The 21,900-nt window shown below is 31.6% G+C and overlaps 1 protein-coding gene and 1 long non-coding RNA gene across 2 annotated transcripts; one reads left to right on the top strand and one right to left on the bottom strand.

Annotated features, from left to right (window-relative positions):
- Positions 1 to 585: 585 nt before the first annotated feature.
- On the top strand, positions 586 to 2,029 carry LOC114369933 (F-box/kelch-repeat protein At3g17530-like). The gene has a single exon (XM_028327215.1). The coding sequence runs from the start codon at positions 729 to 731 to the stop codon at positions 1,887 to 1,889; it is 1,161 nt and encodes a 386-aa protein (XP_028183016.1). The 5' UTR covers positions 586 to 728; the 3' UTR covers positions 1,890 to 2,029.
- Positions 2,030 to 4,753: 2,724 nt separating this feature from the next.
- On the bottom strand, positions 4,754 to 6,170 carry LOC114371079. The gene is made up of 2 exons (XR_003658006.1): positions 5,913 to 6,170; positions 4,754 to 5,840 (listed from the first exon to the last, which is right to left on the bottom strand). It is a non-coding gene; the product is annotated as an uncharacterized LOC114371079 (long non-coding RNA).
- Between the last annotated feature and the right edge of the window lie 15,730 nt (positions 6,171 to 21,900).

Raw genomic sequence — 21,900 nt, 5'->3', positions numbered from 1 at the left:
CAATGGAGAAATAAAACCCTTACCTATCGATAAGGTATATGGACTTGAGTGAACATTTTGTACATGTGGATAACATACATTGACTTTTCAACGATACACACAGATTGATATAGGTCACATTGGCAGAACAAAATGATCCAGGGATAACATCATGCTATCTCATAATTTTTCGCTTCTAAATTGAAGATGTAAGTTGTTGTTTGGTTTGGACATTTTTTGTTTTGATATTCAGTGAAAAACAAAAGATATGATTAAAAATATGTATGGTTTAAAATTTGAAAATGTTTTTATTGAAAATATTTTTAAATAACTACTGATTTTTGAAAATATTGCACCATTGACTTTCTCAAATTTATTTCTTACAATCACGTCATACATCATATTATTATTATTCTAACACCATTAGGTTGATCCTATTGGTTTCACCAATCCTACCCTAATTTTGCTCATTTTTTTTAGTTTTTTTTTTAAATTGTGAAATAATAATGTAATACAAAGATAATTTTTTAAATCTTTCTCTAATACTTTTATTATTTCTGTTTATTATATGAAATAGTAAATATCATCTCTGTTTGAGTTATTTCTGTTATATATTTGAAGAAGTAAAAAGACGAGTATGATGGTGTAAAACCTAATCTCTGATAATGGGAAGCGGGAAGTATTAGTGGTGAGGTTTGAGTCCAGTATGTTCTGGAATGCGTTGGTAAATCCGATTCATATTCATTTCAATGTCTGGCAACGTGCTTTTCCCGGATGAAATCCTGGTGGAAATCCTCCACAGACTTCCATCAAAGAGCATTCTGAGATGCAGCGCCGTGTGCAAGTCATGGCGCTCTCTAATCAGCAACGAATCCTTCATCTCCCTCCACCGCCGCCACTCCCCTTCCTTTCTCCTCCTTGGCTTCAGCAACAAGCTCTTCCTCCCCCACCGCCGCCACCACCACGATCCCTCCCTCACCCTCTCCTACACCCTCCTCCGCCTTCCCTCCTTCCCCGATCTCGAGTTCCCCGTCCTTTCCTTCTGTAATGGTCTCATTTGCATTGCCTACGGTGAACGATGCCTCCCCATTATCATTTGCAATCCAAGTATTCGACGATATGTCTGCCTCCCCACACCCCACGACTACCCTTGCTACTACAATTCCTGCATTGCCCTCGGCTTTGATTCCACTAATTGCGATTACAAGGTTATCAGGATTTCTTGCATTGTGGATGATGAAAGCTTTGGCCTTTCTGCTCCCTTGGTTGAGCTTTACTCTCTTAAATCTGGCTCTTGGAGGATCCTTGATGGCATTGCTCCTGTCTGTTACGTGGCTGGAGATGCTCCCCATGGCTTTGAGGACGGCCTTGTTCATTGGGTCGCCAAAAGAGATGTGACTCATGCTTGGTACTATTTTCTTTTGACCTTTCGTCTCGAGGATGAGATGTTTGGTGAGGTTATGCTGCCTGGGAGCTTGGCTCATGTATCCTCGGTTGCAGTTGTGGTTAAGGTTGTCGGAGGTGGGAACGGGAAGACTCTCACTGTGTACCATGTGAGCGCCTGTTATCCATGCTCTTGTGAAATCTGGGTGATGAAAGAGTATGGTGTGGTGGAGTCTTGGAATAAGGTCTTTTCTTTTAGTATGAACGCATTTTGTTTGGTAATACCATCTTTGGAGATGACAATCATTGAAGTTGCAGTTCCACCGGCAGCTCTGTGTGTTACACACAGCGGAGAGGTGTTGTTGCTCGTGGATGTGGCAGGAAGGAGATGCCTGTATTCACTGGACATGGAGAGGACAAGCTTTACGGAACTTCAAATTGAAGTAGACACAGAGTTTGTTTATTCTGGTTATTATGCTGAGAGCTTAGTTTTACTGAACAATGCAAGTGGTGTAGTGTCTTATTAAAGTGGTAATGTCATCCCAATCTGATACATATGCAATATATATGTTAATAACTTGTTACATGTATCTGTATTTTCTACACTTTGCGTTGCTTTCTATTAGATATGTTCTGCTTGCTTCAAATTCTAAAAGAAATTATTAGAGATTGTGTGGTACCAAAAGTTCTTCCTGTATTTTGGGATGCTACCTTCATTTAATTCATCATGTTTTGCACCCGCACCCTGTTTATGAACGTAGTTTTTGCTTCCTCACTGTGATGGTGTTTGACCAAATTATATGAGCTAGTTGTTTAGTAACTTTGCCATCCTACTTCTAGTCTTGAATTGCTTGCAGTCTTGTTAAGTTTATTATTACAATCAAAATCAAAATTGTGGTAGGTTAAGGAATAACTGGAAAGTCAAATCTGATGGAAATCATGACACTTTGTTCAAGAGAAATTTGTTGATTATCTACCCAAAGTCCCAGACCACTATGTAAAAATCTCGCTGATTCTTTTTCAAGTTTGAAATTTCGCATCCAGGGAACATGTATTTATGGCTGTATATGTGTTTATTTAAGGACAGGGAGGGTTCTGTAATTAATTATGGAGGTATTTAAGTAGTCTAGAGTCAAGTCCTACAACATTAAGCAAGTTAATCAATTTGATGGGTGGTATGGATTGTCTTGGGGCATCCTAACGACTTACTGCTGAAGGAGTTATGGAGCCAAATACTTGGTTGAAGAAATTTGGCCCAAAGTGATTGAGGGAATGAGGGGTAGATTCACAGTGCCTGTCTTTCGTGGTTAAAAGACCATTATAGATTTTCCTATGGTGCTACGTTGTTGTCATCCACTTCCCCATTTTAAGTACAAAAAGCCAAGTTTTGTCATTTATCAACTAATTATTAAAGCCAACTTTCGTGATCAATTTTTGTTTTGTGTACCATCGATTCGCACAGTGCCGACTGTGTACTTTTGTGAATTCAAGTTGTTTTGTTTCAAAATTCCATTAAAAAATTTAACGGTGTTGGCAATTAATATGAATCGGAACAGTTCTGAGAAAAAGCTAGCTGCTGCAACCTGCTGATAGTTGTTACTATGGGTTGCTTTGACCTTGAGTTTCATACATTGCTTTGCATCACCGACAATGTTGAAGCATTAAGAACACGGAAACTTTGTTTTCGTGGCTTCTTCGTGTACTGTTGTTAGTTTACTCATTTTGAGTTGGCCCATGATTGAAGTTTTTCCAAGTGTCCCAGCTAGCACAGCTACAACTGCATAATAATAATGATAAAATCCAAAATTCCTGTGTTTCTGTGAGAATTAAGAACAACCAATAAGATAAATTCCAAATGCATCATTACTTAACACCCAATCACCCTCTGCCTAATAATGTTCAAACCCTTCTTCATAACTCACCGAAACTTGTGTCTCTTGTTGACATTACAAAAATAATTTTTCGTTGTGTATTAGTAATAAGTTACATATCAGCACTATCTTCTTCCTCCTTTCCCTCGGTGCATATGTAATTTTCAGATGCAATCTGCATGGAGTTACTAAATTAAGTGTCAAACAAAGTAATTCCAATCTCGGTACGTATCTGCACTATCTCTATTCATCTTAAACAAGTCATGCTGAGAAGCTTTAAATCTAGTAGGCGCTAATTAATTAATCAATGATTAGTTTAAGTTCTTTAGGAAGCTTTAAATCTGGTAGCAGTGAAAGGTACGAATTAAAACATTTTCATACAAGAAGTGACCATCATCATCTTGAAATATCATATTATATGTGCTTAATTTAATGAAAAAACCTTTAATATGTATTAATAGTAATTAATGACAAAATGGATAAAGGATTGTCATTATACGTTAAAATATGTTGAATTATATGTTTATCACATACTATGATATAATGTATACATTAATACATGTCATATTGATAGTTTGGTTTTAGTACATGTCATACTACCTTTTACTGAACTCATAATTTCACTTTTTCTCAAAAACTGAATCCAACAATTACCAATATCTTTTTCTCTGTACTCCACGCTAACAACTTAAGCCGAACTGAGTTCACTCAATCGTGAGTCATGATGGCTGCCAATGACGGATCTACGTTGAGAATTGTGGGGGCAGTTGCCCCACTAACATTTTAGTTTTTATATAATACTAATTGTATTTTTTACATAATCTTTATAATATAAGCAACTTTATAGATTGTCGAAATTACTTTTTTGAAATAAGTTATTTTAAAAAAACTATCTAAATTACCTGCTTTTCTCTTTCTAATTTTCGATGAAAATTCTTGAAATATATATATATTTCGTAAGTAAACGTCAATTTTTTTATACATAAGCTATAAAGCTTTTCGATCTGTGTGTCTTTTGATGTTTTTTTGGTATACATGCCCTGGATTCTTTTATATATATATATATATATATATATATATATATATATATATATATATATATATATGATTATTTTGTTTTATACGTTGCTTTGGATGACAAATTGAAGACGTTTTGGTGGGTAATTTTTTTGCATTTTCTTTTTAAATGATTTATTTAAACAAAATTGGTTGTGCAATGTGTTGTTATGTGAAGTGATGTTAAATGTTTTTAGTTGTTTTATTTACAGGATATTGATTATCAAGTGTTACAGGAAGAAGTCTTTAACTAAAGCGAGTTTCTAGGTTTTCTTCTAATTTTTTTGTATTTATTTTATATTATTTGAACATGGTTATCTTTTATATATATATAAAGGTAGGGAAAGAAGAAAAAGTTAAAGGTTAAAAAAGTATTATATTTAAGTTATATCACACTTTTAATTATTTTGGCCTTCAACCTTTTTCCTCAAGTTTCGCCAGTGGTCATTCTACCAAAGGGTTAATCTTATAATTAATGATATGATATTTATTCTGTTTTCTTTTTTGATATGAGATGTACAATGATTGTAATGTAAAAACAATAGTCTACAATAATGCATAATAGATAGTAACTCATCCACATCCTAGATCATCGTAAGATGACTTTTATAAATATGTCTTACTTTTTTCCGAATTGGATAATATTGGTATGTATTTAGATTAGTCATTAGAAAAGTATTTCAATAGTAATAACTATTATATTGCATCAGGCAGCTGTGAGTGGCGGCAGACAGTCAGAGAATGGAGGGGGGTTCTGGTGGCGGCGAGCGGCGGTGAACTTGTCGGAGCGGAGGAGGGAAGGAAGAAAGAGAGAGGAAAAAAAAAGATACTAAGAATGCACGTACAGTATCAATGTGTAGATGAGGTGAAGAATCTAACGGTGTTCAAAAGTGATCCACAATAGACCATTTGCAAAACTGGTTTAGCATAGACACCATCTTCTTTCAAAGTGTATGATAATATAAGATTCTAGGTGAATCTTTATTCGGCATGTGATTGGTAAATGATACAAAAAGTTGCAACTTGCAAGGGATTCCTTGACAGTGAGACCTGCAACATTTTATTAATAAATATAGCCAATTGGCCAAGTTAGACAGTGGCGTGAATAAATTAATTTTGATCGTAAGTTGAAAGAACAATGTCTGATAACCTATTCCCTGATGAAATCTTGGCGGAAATTCTTCGTAGACTTCCACCAAAGAAGATTAGTCATGGCGGTCTCTAATATGCAGTTCTTCCTTCATCTCCCTCCACCACCGCCACTCCCCCTCCCTTCTCCTCCTTGGCTACTCTTTCCACTGTGACGACCCCTTCCTCACCCACTCCTCCACCTTGTCCCTTCCCTTCTTCAACAATCTCTTTTTCACCTCCGTCGTTGCCCTCTGTGACGGCCTCCGCCACTAAAGGATACCAATCTGTCATCATTTACAACCCTTGTGTTCGGCGATTCATTAGCCTCCCCTCACCCTGCAACTACGGTTACGACTATTCTTCTTGCTTTGGCTTCGGCTTCGACTCGAGGAACTCCGATTACAAGCTGGTCAGAATTGCCTGCAATGATGAAGGTTACGTCAACCAGGATGAAAGTTAGGCAAATTGATCATAGGGGTTAGTTTTACAAACTTATTCTCGATAAGGAGCTGTTTCGAAACAAAGGGTCAGTTTTACAAAGTGTTCCGCCATGCATGTTGGCGAGACGTGGGCACCGGTTTCGCCATTGCCACCAGCGAAACAGGTGACAGAGATGTTTTCGCTATGGTGGCCGGCGATACAGGCTGAATAGCGGTCAGGTCTAGGCGTGCAGTGCAGAGTTAGGAGTGCAGGCGCAGTGCAGCAGGTTAGGTTTCGCACTTACCGTGGGCGGAACGTTCCTTCATGGCTTACAATATTTCTTAAGTTAATAGGAGTTGTTACTTAGTCATTAAGTATTGTTTATTTTATTGTTTTGTTTTGCCTATAAAAGGCTGCCTCTGTAACCCTTTGTGTAGAGTAAAAAAAAAAAATAAGTGAATGAATATGAGAGAAAGATTCAAACTTTATAAAATTAGTAAAAATAAAAAATAAAAATGCAGCCTTACATAGTAAACTGCGTCAAATTTGACAACAGACAATCCAGACCATTACATAATTAGCATCTTAATTATAAAAAATATATCATTTAAAAAATTACTAAGTAGAAGAATTAAGAATATATGCTAGAAATATTTTATTGTAGTGGCAATGCATAAAATTGGCTTAAGTGTACTGTGTAGGATTTGGAATACGCATTTTAGAGAATGAGTTTTCATAACTTGAAATAAGGCCTGTTAAGCGTGCATTCTCTTGAGATAAAGTCCCTTAAGCTAGAATGTACATTGTAATAAAAATACACACTCATGTACATAGGAGAAGAGTCTCTCACTTTAATCTCTGATATTCTTTCACTTTATTTTCTTTTTACTCTACACAAAGACAGCCTTTTATAGGCAAAACAAAACAATAAAATAAACAACACTTAATGACACGTGCGTTAAAGCTGTGTAAAGTTGTTAACTGTGCCATGCCTATTTCGCTAACAATGACGAAATGCATGTCTCACCTGTTTTGCCAACAGGACTGGCGAAATACATGTCATGCTGTTCCTATAAATGGCGAAATGATGTGAGGTGAATGGTTTTGCTTATAGTGATGGCAGAATCCTTTGTAAAAACATATCCCCTTAATAATTTGTTTCTAAACAACCCTATTTAAGAATAAGTTTGTAAAACTAATCCTCTAAGGTCAATTTGCCTGAAAGTTACGCTGACGAGGATGAAAGTTGTGACAACGATTTATCCGTCCCTGAGGTTGAGATTTACTCTCTCACAACCGGGTTTTGGAGGACCCTTGATGGCGTTGCTCCCGCGTGTTACGTTTAGGAAAATGCTCCCCGTGGTTTTGTCGATGGGGTTGTTCATTGGGCTGCCACACGCTTCGTTGGTGATAGTTGCTAATATTTTGTCTTGTCTTTTAATTTTGAGGATGAGCTGTTTGGCGAGATTGCGCTGTCGGAGAGTTTGGCTACTGTCTCTGCTTATGTAATTGAGGTTAACGTTGTTGGTGGAGGGCACGGGAACCCTCTTACTGTGTATCATGTGAGTCGTGAGCCACCATTCTCCTGTGGCATTTGGGTGATGAAAGAGTCTTGGAATAAGGTCTTTGTGTATGATTTTGTTGAAATTGCTACAAATTTTTTGAATATTCTTAAATATAATATCTATGAAAATTCTAGAATATCTTAGAACTATAGTGTATATGAATATAGTAGAACAATCTAGAACTATAAGTGTATGTATAAGATAAAAGAATCTAGAATTATCATGATACTAATCTATCATGAAAATTCTATAAAAACTTAAAGTAATGTAAAAACATTCACCACCATTGAGAGGTTGGTGATTTAAGTCTATAAATAGACAATTGGTATGTTGTAATTGATTATCCAAGAAATCAATTACATAATCTTCTTTCTAAAATAATTCTCTAAAACTATCAACTATTATCTAATAAACTACTAACAGATTTCACCGAGTTTTGTTTCACAGACCCGTGTTCAGGGTTGACATACTTTGGCGTGACAGCTCCTCCGACAACATTGTGTGTTAGGAACAGCGGAGAGGTGTTGCTAGCTCATTGACTAGAGATTATATTCGCTGGAAGTGGAGAGCAAAATATTTACTGAGCTTCAAGTTGGAGAAGAGAGGTATCTACTACAGACTTCTTACTATTCTCAGAGTTTAGGTTTACTGGACAAAGCAAGTGGTGTGTACGTGTGGTGTCTTACTGAAGAGCTCATTTCATCCCAATCTAATAATTATATGTTATTGTGTATGTGTTTTTTACACTGTCCTTTACCTCCTTGCTTTCTCAATGGGAGGCATAGCATTCCAAGTACAAGGAGTGGAAACCAACTGTTTGTCTTTGTTCCTTGCTTTGTGGATTCCAAGTACCTACTGGATGGTTTTCAGATATTAGCTATATATGTTCCTCTTGCTTCAAATTTCTTCAAGTTCTTCTTTCTCCTCCCCTTATCTTCTTCTTTTCCCTTTCCAAGAGATGGAATGATGAAATAAAGTTTCTTTGAGCATGCCTGATTCAATCTACATGAAATTACTAATGAAATTGTAAAACAAATTAAGTAACCCAAATCTATATATCTGCCTCTATCTTTCTTCATCACCACTCATTTTAATATTATATGTCATTTAATTTAATAGAAAAACTCTTTAAAAACTTATTTGGTGGTGAGGATATCATAGAATATGATAAAATATATGAAATTAAAGTAAGATAAAAAAAATATAATATGATAAGAACGTGATAAGTTTTAATCATATTTAATATTTAGTAGGCATTAGATAATCAATCGGATAACAATAATGATACCATAAATTATGTTTAAATGAAAAAACTATTGTTTTATTAAATTTACATATATTTTTTTGAAAAAAACTTTTAATTTATTTTTTTACAAATTACGAAAATTATAGAAAAAATAATATTTTATTTATGTAGTTAATTTTCTTAAAATTATAAATAAATTATATAAATTTTTTAATATTTTGATTAAAATTATTATATATAAATATATTAAATATATAATATACATAAATTATAATTTATATACTCCCACTAACAGCCTAACCCACGTGCTCTAGTGAAATCAATAGAATACTAAAAACTTGCATAAATTAGTGATTAATTGCTCCTGCTAGCAATAACCAATAGAAAAAGAGAGTTTTTTCACTTCCTGCAAGAAATGATTAGTGACCAAAACATTGTGCTTCCATGTCAAATTAGTAGAGATTGATTGGCTCCAAATGTTCTTAATTTCTGCATTTTGGGATCTTACCTTACTTTAATTCACCATGCTGAGCACCTTGTTTAATATGAGATGGTCATTCGAAACTCCGTTAAGTGTTACTCTATAGTCTTGAATTGTTTGCATTGTCGTTAAGTTATCATAATCCGATGGTAACATGGCACTTAGTTCAGGAGGAATTTGTAGATTATCTACCCACCAGGTCCCAAACCTCAATTAATGAAAAATAAAAGTCACTTGCATCTTTCCCAGGAATGTGAAACATGTATTTATGGCTGTATACGTGTTTATTTAAGTAATCAAGGAAGTGTTTATGGTCCTACATCATATTGATCAAACTGATCAGTTGATGATGATGTATGGATATGGTGTCTTGGGCACCATAATGATTTACTGCTGAGGAGTTAAGGTGCCAGACACTTAGTTTAAGAAATTTGGCCAAAAGTCTCTTGTAGACTTGCCTATGGTGTTACGTTGTTGTCATCCACTTCCCCATTTTAAATTATTAGAAATAATATATTATGTTGCTTCGCTGATGCCTTATCTTTGTTTGTTTCTTTATTTAGCATATTGGTTTAATAACTTTTGCTTTCTTTTTGTAGTCTTAAATATTCAATTCACTGTAATCCTGTTTGTTGTTCGCATTCTGTGTGTATATATTTGTTTGTTTTAGATTTCTTTGTTAAGTCTCTTGAATTTTATTGTATTAATTGCCCAACATAATTAAGAATTGCTTCAAGAATTTAGACATTATTGTTTGACTATTTTGTTCTTTTTTAATTTTGCAGAAATTGATATATGCATTGACATGTTCTGTAAAATAATTTCATCTGGCAAACAATCTTGTATCATTTAGTTGCACAGTGCCGACTGTTTAATTTTGAACATCCAAGATATTTTGTTTTCAAATTCCATAAAAGCTCTAATGTTTTTGGCAATTAATATGAACTTGAAGAGTGCTGAAATATTTTTGTTGAACTACCTAAGATATTATTCCCCTTTTAAAAATGAATATTTTCTGCAAATGATGGGGAGATATTAGCTAGCTACTGCATCCTGCAAACATAGATAGTTGTTTCATTGACTTGCTTTGACCTTGAGTTTCATGTGAGGGCATTGCTTTGCATCACCAACAATATTAAATAATGTTATGTTTTTGTTTAAGGGACGGTTTGTCATGAGTGTTCCTAGCTAAACCCTACTACCACCTTTGTTCGTTCTTGCTGTACAGCTAGTGTTGTACAAATGTTTATAAGGTTGTCAAAATTGCTTGCACCGTGCAAGATTGATGAAGACATCACATGCTAACATTTGAGTGATGATGGTTTTATGGATTAATATATGAGATTCAAAGCACTTGTTTATGATAAATTATTAGATGATTGTCAAATGTTTTAAGGAACTGATCAAGTAGCTAGCTTGGTTAATGGTACCATTCTTGTTGGATGCTTTGTTTTTGTTTCTATTTTTTAGTTAACATATGTAGGTGAATGACCTTTAATTTGTCTTTATTATAATGGGCTTAATGTCAAATTCATCATAACCATGTATGTTGTTTGCATTCTGCGAGTTTTTGGTTATTTCTCAATACTCTTTTGAATTTTATTGTATTGCCTAAAACTAGTTGCTTCATAACAATAATCAAGACAGTGTCTTGGATAAATTATTATCTTTTTTCTTGTAGGATTTTTTTCCTAGGTTTATTGTTCTGGCAGCGTTTGTGCTAACATGTAATTTTAATGCCTGATGCCTATGCCTGGCCGATGTATATGACTTGGTGTTAGCCCGAAAATTCCTTTCCATATTAAAATTGGGCTTAATCTTATTATCTCTAGAGCTGACCGAAATTTGGCCTACTACACCCACCTGTACGATTAATGTTTTTTTGTCTTCTTTGTTAACGTGTATATTTATGTTTTCACTTTTCCAATTTATTTATGGATTTTTCTAATCACTGTTTTAAAATAATTTTACTTTAGAATGGAAAAATACTGTTCTAAATGAGATAAATTACAAATCATAGTCATAGTATTAAACAGTGAGATACATCTACTCTTATATATAAAATAAATAAATACCTAATTTATCAAGATCAATAAAATAGTTAAATTAATTTATTTTAATTAATGGTATTATAAATTTAAATTTTATTTCAACAATAAATTTAATGTGGGTCTATTTTTTTTATAATTAAGATTAAAAATTATTATTTATTTTTTATATAAAAGGACCAGTACTATTATGAATAATACTGTAATATTTTTTTGAGAGTGAGTTTTATCACAATAATATTATCAAATTATTATTGTAAGATGAAACTTGTTTCTGATTATATATATATATATATATATATATATATATATATATATATATATATATATATATATATATATATAGTGGTACATGGCAATTGGTTCCTTTTCCTTTTGAGAAGAAGACAGTTGGTTGTAGATGGGTATATGTTATTAAAGTTGGTCCTAATGGTGAAGTTGATCGTCTTAAGGCTCGATTAGTAGCCAAAGGATATACCTAGATATATGGTGTTGACTATGGTGATACTTTCTCTCCTATGATCAAAATCACTACTATTGGCCCCTACATCAGCTGGATATTAAAAAGGTATTTCTTCATGGTGAACTAGATGAGGAGATTTACATGGAGCATCCTCTTGAGTTTGTTGCTCAGGGGGAATCTGGTCTAGTTTGTAAGCTTCGTTGGTCCCTCTACAGGCTCAAACAATCTCCACGAACATGATTTGAAAAATTCAGTTATGTTCAGAGTTTTGCGCTGAAACAAAATGAAGCATGTCATTCAATTTTTTATTGCCATACATCTCCTGGAAAATGTGTCTATCTTGTTGTTTATGTGGATGACATAGTCATCACAGGAAATGATAATGCTAAGATTTCCTAACTGAATGAATACTTGTATAGTCATTATCAGATTAAAGACCTTGGGAGTCTTAAATACTTTCTTGGTATTGAGGTAGCTCAATCAAATGAAGGTATTGTGGTTTTCCAAAGGAAGTATGCTCTTGATATCATCCACATAAACAAGTAAGTAAACTGTGTGAGAGGCAGTCTTGTAAATGAAAAATGAAGGATCACATTTATTTATATATATATATATATTGTTAGTGCATATAATTATTAGGGAGATCAGTTTAAAAATTATACTCGTGTCAAAGGAAATAAAACTATTGGCTTTTTGTCGGTGAAACTATTTTGACACTCATGATAAAACTTTGTACTATGAGAAGTAGCGAATTTGTTATAAAGGAGGCAAAGTAACAAAATTAAGATCATAAGATGATACAGTAATACGATGCAAACTACTTATATGTATAGAAATAGATGGCAATGAATTTGATGTAAAAATGTGAAAGAAAAACGCAAAGTCAAACTCGCTATCTGCTTATAAGTCACATCACAGGTGCAATAATTTAGATACTAAAAGAGAAAAATAGTGTGATATAGGAGGAAATAAATTTTTAACTTTAACATCACAATCAATATTTATGTTTGAACTGTTTTTCATAATTTGAGTAATTGGTTTCAATTTGGGAGATTTTCAACGTGAAAACAACTACAATTCTTTCGGCATATATAGGATAATCAGTTCTCTCTTTTCCCCTTTTAAGTTTTCTTTTTAATTCCCTTGCTTAATTTGTAAACAACGAGTTGCTTAATATTGAAGGCACTAACAACGAGCAACAGCTAATATTAATTCTAAATTCCTGAATCGAGCATAAAGCAAATAGGGCCACTTAACAATTATCTCGCGTCAATAATATGACTCATTAATCAACAATTTTGTAGGTTAGATAGATAGATTATGGATTCCAGTTATTGCAATATATCGATAAAAAAAATGCAATAATTCATTCATTCATTCACAAATCCATTATTTCAACTGAGGGTAAACATAAAATCCGCGAGGAGGCAAACATCATGCATGATAGCGAATCAAACAGGAATATAAGAAAATTACAAAGACAAACCAACAAACCCGAGGCCCCAAATCAAGCAGTCAAGTTTCAAAAACAAAGAAACCAAACAATTATTGAACAACCATTCATCATTCAAAAAATTCATGGGGTTTCGATTAGAATACATAAAGTTTCATTCTAATGTTGATAGGGCCTTCCATATAATTGCTTACAGAAGCTTGACTATATGATTCAAATGAGTTAATCTTAATGCATATATTATTGCATCTAATTCAATACTCATCAGGTTGTTCTCATCTCACATCACATGAACCACCGGTGGTGTATAGTATGTTATTTTTATGTATCTATGCTCACATTTGGGCCCACATTGATGATTGCCTTGCTTAATCTTTCAAACTTGGGGTTCACCATCAACATCTGTTTAGTTAATTTCATGCCGGGGTGCTTCTTTTTTAACATAAAAATAAAAATAAAAGCCACTCATCTCATGCTGATTTTGAGAGCTATTATTTAGCTAAATGCAAGCTGGATATTAGTTTACAATGCAAAAATTTATCTTCATAAACAACTTATGTGCTAAATTATGTGCAACTTAGTGACTTTGTCATCAGAATTAATTTAAACGTATGAATTATTGAATTATATAAGCATATAACTCCTCTAGGGTTTTTGGTACATGAAATAATACAAATAACTATTATGCATATTTACATCATGTCTACATTACACTGCAGCCCAAATATTTTTTTTAAGTGAATATAAAAAACTGAACTTTTCTTACTATTATTGCTATATTCATCATAAATCATAATCCTTTTTATTTTGGTCAAAGGTTCCGTCATTATATGTTATAATGGGTTGTTCTCATGGACCTTCACAGGGCAACAGGTGGGGGAACCTTTCATGAAATTCCACATATCGGCCCATCTTTTGCGTTTGACGGTCCATGTCAATCAAACTTAGGGTAATCACTGTGTGGTGTAGATTTAATTTGTCGCAAACAAGAACAAGATGGTGACTTGTGTCATTATTTTCTATTTCGAACCTAGTAAATGCATCTTCCAATTCGTAATTCGTATTAACTTTATTCTGAATTTGGACATTAGTTTGCATCACATTGAAGTATAATTAGAGAACATGTCGTGTTAGCTTCTCGGTAATTACAAGCATGCTCGCGTATACACATGACCAAGGAAAAAGAAAAGGGAAATGCAACCGTGATAAAGAAAAATATATATTAGTATAATCATCCTGAAAAGACAACGATTTAGTGAATAGTTTAAAGGCATAAATTATTTAGGAGAAAAGAGACCGTTCTACTAATAGGGTCAAGATACAACTGCATCATTCTAATTATTTACTCTCTCTCTCTCTCTCTCTCTCTCTCTCTCTATATATATATATATATATTATTTTTTTAGAAAAGTAGAATTTAATTATTAAAGCACTAAGTTGAATTTATGGAAGCTATATTGAGATTCAATATACTCAGTCAAATAAACATAATATTCAACTTTGGCAATTTCTAACTTCATGACCTCCACTGCTTAATTAGTTGCTTTATTTACTCATTAGTTGCCTTATTTTAATGTACACAATCAGATATATCGGATTGAGAAGTTACTAATACATTTTGTAACACTTTTTAATTATTGGTTAAAATTTATTAAAAATTATTAGTGTTACTCATGATTTTGTGGTTTGATTTTAGCCAATAATAAAGAGCCGGTTAGAAAGTTACTCTCCTCTACGGCTCTACCTAATAAAATGGACTTTCAATAAGAAATATCAATTCCCTAATGTTGTTTTTTCTCTTTTAATTACTGAGTACTTCAAAGCAAAAGGTGGACATTACATTTCTAGTTTTAACCAGTAAACCACACACATGGATGGTTATGGATTAGGTTTTTTTTTTTAATGGATTAGGTTTAGAATTAAATAATGGTTAACATGGCTAATTGGGTATACTTAGTTGGCCATAATGGCCAACAGTCCTACACTGATCTGTTTGCTGTTGATTTTCTTTTTAGAAAAGGGTCAGTGGCCAGCATGTATCATTTAGTTGGGCGTTCTTTAATTGGAATCCCATATGAAACAAAAGAGCATGATGATTGAGGATCATCACCATCACGGGCCAGCTTCAGAGCCCATATCTACCTGATTTATAAAATCTCATCTAAAAACAAATTAATTTCAAATTTTCAATGTTTACAGTTGGAGAGAACAACCCATCTGGTTAATATACAACTACATGCAGCAAGCCATGTTTTAAATGTTGTCTTAATGCTTTTTAATTAATTTGAAGCTACACAAATTTGAATATATACATGACATAACATAAAAAATTTCCTTGATTGTCAATCTTACAATAAGACACTCCAAAATTCCGCCCGCATCATATCTTTTGTTGGTCCCTCAATCGTGCAATCATAGGTAGAACCGTGGCATAGAAACTTGATTCGACAGAAGAAGTAAAAAAGGAGAAAAACTTGTTATAGAAAAGAATATAAATATATTTAAGGTACAAGTCGGTTAGTGCTATAAACTATTACTTAGTGAATAAGTTAAAATCTCCATAGAACAAATTGCTTACAGCTGCTTATTCAAGATAATAAAGTAACCAATGAAGGACTCACTTTTTTCAACTTACACTTGAATAATTGATAAGAGAAGAAAATAAAAGTGGAGCAATCAAAGGATCAAACGGTACTTCAAAAGTATATATATCTCAAGAATCAAGATACTCTGTCAAGTAGCATCCATCCCTCACCTTTCCTAGTACTTTTACTCCTATCAATCAACTCATTGTAAACAAGTTATTTCTCTTTTGTAGTTAGTCTGTTCAATTTTAATAAGAAGTTGAAAAAAAATAAAAATCAACTTAAGTACGATGCTAACTGTACTATATAGATGCACATATATTATATATTCGAGGTTAACTCTCATCCGTAAAATTGGGTTATAAGTTCTAGCCGAAGCATATATAAGAAGGGCACAAAGAATCATTTTTAATATTTTCTTTTCCTTGATAATATTTCAGCCTCTAACTTGAGTTTTAAACCTAACCAAAGTTTAATCAGAAGTTGCATATATAGAGAATTAGAAGATGAAAGAATGACTCGTTAACTTAGATCTCTCCTTATAGGTCTTCTAAGTCTTAACTACTTAATATTGAACATATTAGCAACATTAGTGTCCATGGTATCGATGTTTCAGGTTTACTAACTTCTGCTAGTTGCTATCAACTGAAGTGTTTCACTCAATCATAATAACCTTCAACTACCGATTGCATTTCAATTGTCATGCAGCAATGTACGAGGTACGATTGTACTGCTTTGGTGCAACCAATGCTATAAGAGCTTTTAATGGCGATTTTTCAATTGCAGCCAGCTATCTTCATAAATCAGTAGTTAGGAAACACTTCATAAAAAGCCATCTTACATGTATATTATTTTTCTATCTTCTAATTGTGAAACTTCCTTAATTATCTGTGTATCATTGTGAAACTACCTTTATTTAATAAATTTCAAGTACTATCGATCTGCTCTTGGCTCCAATCTTAATGGTTGATAGTCTTAATTTTCCATAATTACACACTGATAGCATTTTAAATTTGAAGTACTATCTGCTCTTGGCTCCAATCTTAATGGTTCTCAGTCTTAATTTCCCTTTATTACACACTGATAGTATTTTAAATTTCAAATAGACAAAGAACTTAAATATTGGGTCTCTTTGTTTTCGTTATATTTACAGGTACAATTGCAAGCACAACCAACAAATGAGCTTTCAATCCCATAACCGTAATGAATCAATTGCTATCTTCATAAATCAGTCGGTAGAAAGGGCTCTTCATAAGAATAAATTATTCTAATAAATTAGAATAAATTACACTAATCATTCCTAAATTTCCATATATAGCTTTCACTCTTCTTAAACCAAGACATGGTTATGAACAGCTCTGTGGCAGCTGTTTGACTTAATGCCCAAATTTTGCTGAAATTGACAAAGCCCATTAACATGTCAACCTAATAATAATGTGTTTAAAAGGGACAACAAAGGTTATTATTTTCTAATAAAAAAGGACAAACAACAGCAGAACTTATCTAATTATAAGCAATGTATAATGACTAAAACAAGGGATAAATAACATTTTTGTATAAGTTATTTGAATTATTAATTCTTGTAACGATTAACATCCATTAATAATAAAAATGACTAATCTCAACAATTAAATTTAAATAAAATACTTGGATTAAAATATTTATTTAAGAATTTATAAAAATGTTAGGGGTATCAAATCTCAAGAATAAAATTTTAATTATCACGTTTTAAAATATCTTAATTATTTAATTCATCACCGTTAATATTATCAATTTATCGGTCATTATGGTTGCATTCACCTCTATGATTGTCATCTTCGATTCAATGAAAACACACAAACTAAATACCTTTAAAATATATGTAAACACAGTGTATTGAAACACTTGTCCTAATGCAATACACAAGCCACTCAAGATACAATAATAACTACGAAGTTTAGAATCATGGCAACAGAAATAGCGAGCCAAATTTATAACTTAACCCAGGAATAGAGTTAGACAAAGAAAGAAAATGAGTGCGGACTCATAAAAAATAGTTTTTGTAAAAGTATTTTTTTAGTTTTTTTTTCAGTCAATATATTTATAAAACCAATAATTAAATGTTAATACAAGAAAATATTTAATTAATCTGCAAATTTAGAAAACAGTATCTAGGATGTTAGAAATACGATCACACAGTGGCGTTGAAGAAAATTTCAATAAAAATTGCACAAAACTGAGTCAAAATAGATAAATATGGATCTACACAGTTTATTAAATCACAAGACTTCAATTGGGAGGCTTCTAATATCACACGCAATTGGGGGATCACTGAATTTGTACTGTAAAAGGTCCACGAGACTTAAACCCATGCTCGTGAGTTCATGCCTTCAATTGGTCACTTTAAAATTCTTTCAAACAATTTGATATATAAAGAAATAATTTAATACTCAACTCGATAATGTGTGATTCTGCCTTTTGAAATACCTTATAATTACAACAACTTTATGCCAATTATATATAGAAAAAATCTTGGAGGTTTCAGTCTTTCTTTCTTCTTTTTTTTACAAGCTTGATCAATGTTAGCTAGGGAATGTATTAAATTTTAAAACAAAAACACGAAAGGAAATAAGAAAAAGTCAAAATTCGTGAATAACTTGTAAATTGGCAGTTAAGCAAGCAAAGACTATGCACACTGTAGATTTGTTTGCTTCAACCAAAATTGCTACCACCTGAATGCCTGTAGTCAACGATACAGATATCCTAGGCTTCCGTGAAAACCAACATTTTTCTGGACGCAATCTTGATAAAGTTCTGCACGTGTGACCTCGATCGATTCATAAAGTCCAAACTAAACCCGATTATAACATATAAATTAGGTTGGAATAAAGAACGTTATTACCTTATGTTAGTTAGTAATTGGCCTATGATTGAAAACCATTTTAATATTAATTGTGGTAAGAAATTTATCGTAGTTAATTTCTTGCACTCCACGTCACAGAGACTATGAACCTGTTTGAAAATCAATCCTATAGTTTATTATAATACGAAATTTAGTGTGTTGACAAGAACACTTTCATTTTCCAATCCCAAGAAGCATGGGTTAAAAAAATCAATTCGAATTAAATCGGACTATAATCCAATTTAAATTAAATTGATTTTTTTAAATTAATTCAAGAAAAAAGAAATATACTATTTTATAAAATCAATTCGATTAAATGAATTTTACTTAAATATTTTTTACTTAAAAAAAATAATTCAAAATCAATTCAAAATTATTTCTGACTCTTAAAATTAATTTAAAACTCATTAAAATCAATTCAGTTTAAAACTAATTTTTTAAAATCAATTTAATTTTAAATCAATTTTTAAATTAGTTTAATTATTTTAATATAAAATCAAGTTGATTAAAACAATTTAAAACCAACTCAATTTGATTTTTTTTTTATTGAAGTAATTTTTGGACACCACAGCCAACAAGTTGGGTAGCATAGGATACCCATTATATGCGTCTCATCTGTGCAAGTGCGGTCACCAAAGTCCAAAGATATGGATGAGTTTTGTGAACAATAATGACTTCTAAAGCGTTTTCATTAATTATCCTATAGTCATGTTATTGCGGCCAATGAATTATTAAACTCAACATATATAGTGGGAGATAGTGACTTTTGTGAAAATTTATTAAAAATAAAATAAAACTGAGATTTTTTTTTGTTTATTTTGAAAGTCATAGAGGAAAAAGAAAAAAAATCACAAAGAAACTGTAGTTTCCAAATAACATAATTATGTAAGATAAGAGGAATAAATATTGATCTTTATATCTTATTATAAATAGTCAATATATATATATATATATATATATATATATATATATATATATATATATATATATATATATATATATATAATGTAAAATACTTAAAGACTATTTTATATATCAAAAATTATTTTTCATTTAATATTTATTTTATAGAGTATTAAGAAGTTAGTAAGATGATATAGCAATACTCTAATTAAGTAACATTCATAAATTTTGTCTACTGGTTGTTGGACACGGAATTTGAATTTGAACTGATAGTTACTTGTTTAACCCCTAACCTAACTTGAATAGTTATAGACTCCACTTTTTCTGTTCTTGAGGTACATTTTACATATAGTTCGTGGTAATTTTTTTCTCAACTATATCAAATTACCATTATTTTTATCTTTATCTATATATTCGATCTTTCAATCCATCCTCTTTTATCTCTATCTCTAAATAAAATTTCAATGTTTTTTAATATATTAAAACTTTAAAAATAATCTTATATTATTACAGTTTAAATTATTATTGTATGAAAGATCTTATATTATAATTTAAATAATCTTATTTAGGACTGGGTTTTCTTTCTAACTATCCTATTCTGCCAAATTTAAACTTCGTTACTTTTTTTTCCTTCTCTAAATACAATGCGGTTACCATCTCACAAATTTGTTTGTATATTGAACATTTAAAATAATGGTTTATCTTTTCAATTTTAAATTTTAATTCCTAGTTTCATAGGATTCCTTTTAAATGACGTGACCAAATGTAGGCTTACATAAATATTGAAAACTACAGAATGGACGTGATTTGCTCTTGAAAACCGATGAAACGAGGCTTACATAAATACAGCTAGCTATATAGCACATACGTACTTTTCTTTAGGATATATAGCATATATGTACTTAAATAAAAGAAAATTGGCGTATGGTATGTTTGGTATTTGGTTTTGGAAATCCTCAAATTATAATTTTAGTGAAGAGAGATATTAATTAACACAAAAAAAAACCTTGTGTTAAGTTTGTTTAGAAATTACTGAAATAATACTTATTAGTAATTTTAAATAATTTTGTTTTTATTAAAATAGGGCAAATGCTGATCAACCAACATTATCAAGACACTTTATGAAATGAAACAGTCACTTGTCAATTGTGATGCATCATAACTTACAGGCCAAATATATATCTTAATTAGCAAAACAACTATGCACGTTTCAGTAATTTTTCCAACAACTTCCTCTCGGATTAGGTTCTCCGTTCTCGGAGTCGGAGAAAACAGAAACTGCGTTTTCATTTATTGTTAATATTAAAATAGTATATCATCATGTCTTTGATAGCCCATTATGATAAATTGGTTGATGTTTGGCTGTATTCAATTTTATGCAGCACTGACACATGCATGAGCATGAACATCAAGGTTTTGTTATGAAGATCGTCGCCATCTTTTATGAGTGCCAAGACAATTTGTTGTGTGATGGTATATTATAATAAAAATTGTTTGAATTAATATTTTTCATATATCTACAAATACACACGTACATATGGGAAGCTGTAAATATATATCTTTGGGGAACCAAATAATATGGGAATATATATATATATATATATATATATATATATATTTCGCAATTTTACTCATTACAAATTATTAGGTCTGTGGAAATGAAACTGTACACCTTTTGTTTCGAACTAATTTGTGAATCGTGATTCGAAAATGAAAGTACTATTGGCCATTGGGGGTTGAGATCCTTAAATGCAGAGATTTAAACATAGTTTTAATCGTTGAAAATATATCACTTTATTTATTTTAATCTTTATTTATATTTATTTAATTTAATCCTTATTTAGTTGAAAATAATATATTTTTAATCTTTTGATCGAGACTTAAAATACATAATCTTTATAGTTTTAAGGATTGAAAATAAATAAATTTTAAATATATATAGATTAAAAGAATGATACTTTCAAATATTGAATGCATATTTAAGTCTTCCTCTAATTTTACTTATGAATTTGAATTATGTATAATTGACAAGACGCAGGTTAAATAAAAGAGAAATTGTATTCAATCTACTCCGCTAAAATTCTTACTCCAGTTGAGAATCTTAAATCATTTTTGTCACAATTGTAGGTTGTTAATTAATTTATGACTTCATTGTCATTAGTGGACAAGATTTTTGTCATTCTGTACATTTAATTCTACTAGACACTACAATCTCGTGCCCCAAGCCACCATTATAATACAATTCAGACAATTGTGATTATAAAATGTGTATCAAAGGTTGTTAAAGTTATAATTAAGGTTCAATGTGTGTGTATATAATTATTTATATAAAACAAAAACCAGAAGGTAAAATAATTAAAAATTCTTCCCATAAATTAAAACCAACTCATACACATATATATATATATATATATATATATATATATATATATATA

The sequence above is a fragment of the Glycine soja genome, chromosome 10 (assembly GCF_004193775.1).
Source record: "Glycine soja cultivar W05 chromosome 10, ASM419377v2, whole genome shotgun sequence".
NCBI classification, from domain to species: domain Eukaryota; kingdom Viridiplantae; phylum Streptophyta; class Magnoliopsida; order Fabales; family Fabaceae; genus Glycine; species Glycine soja.
This window is presented reverse-complemented; position numbering and strand designations above follow the sequence as displayed.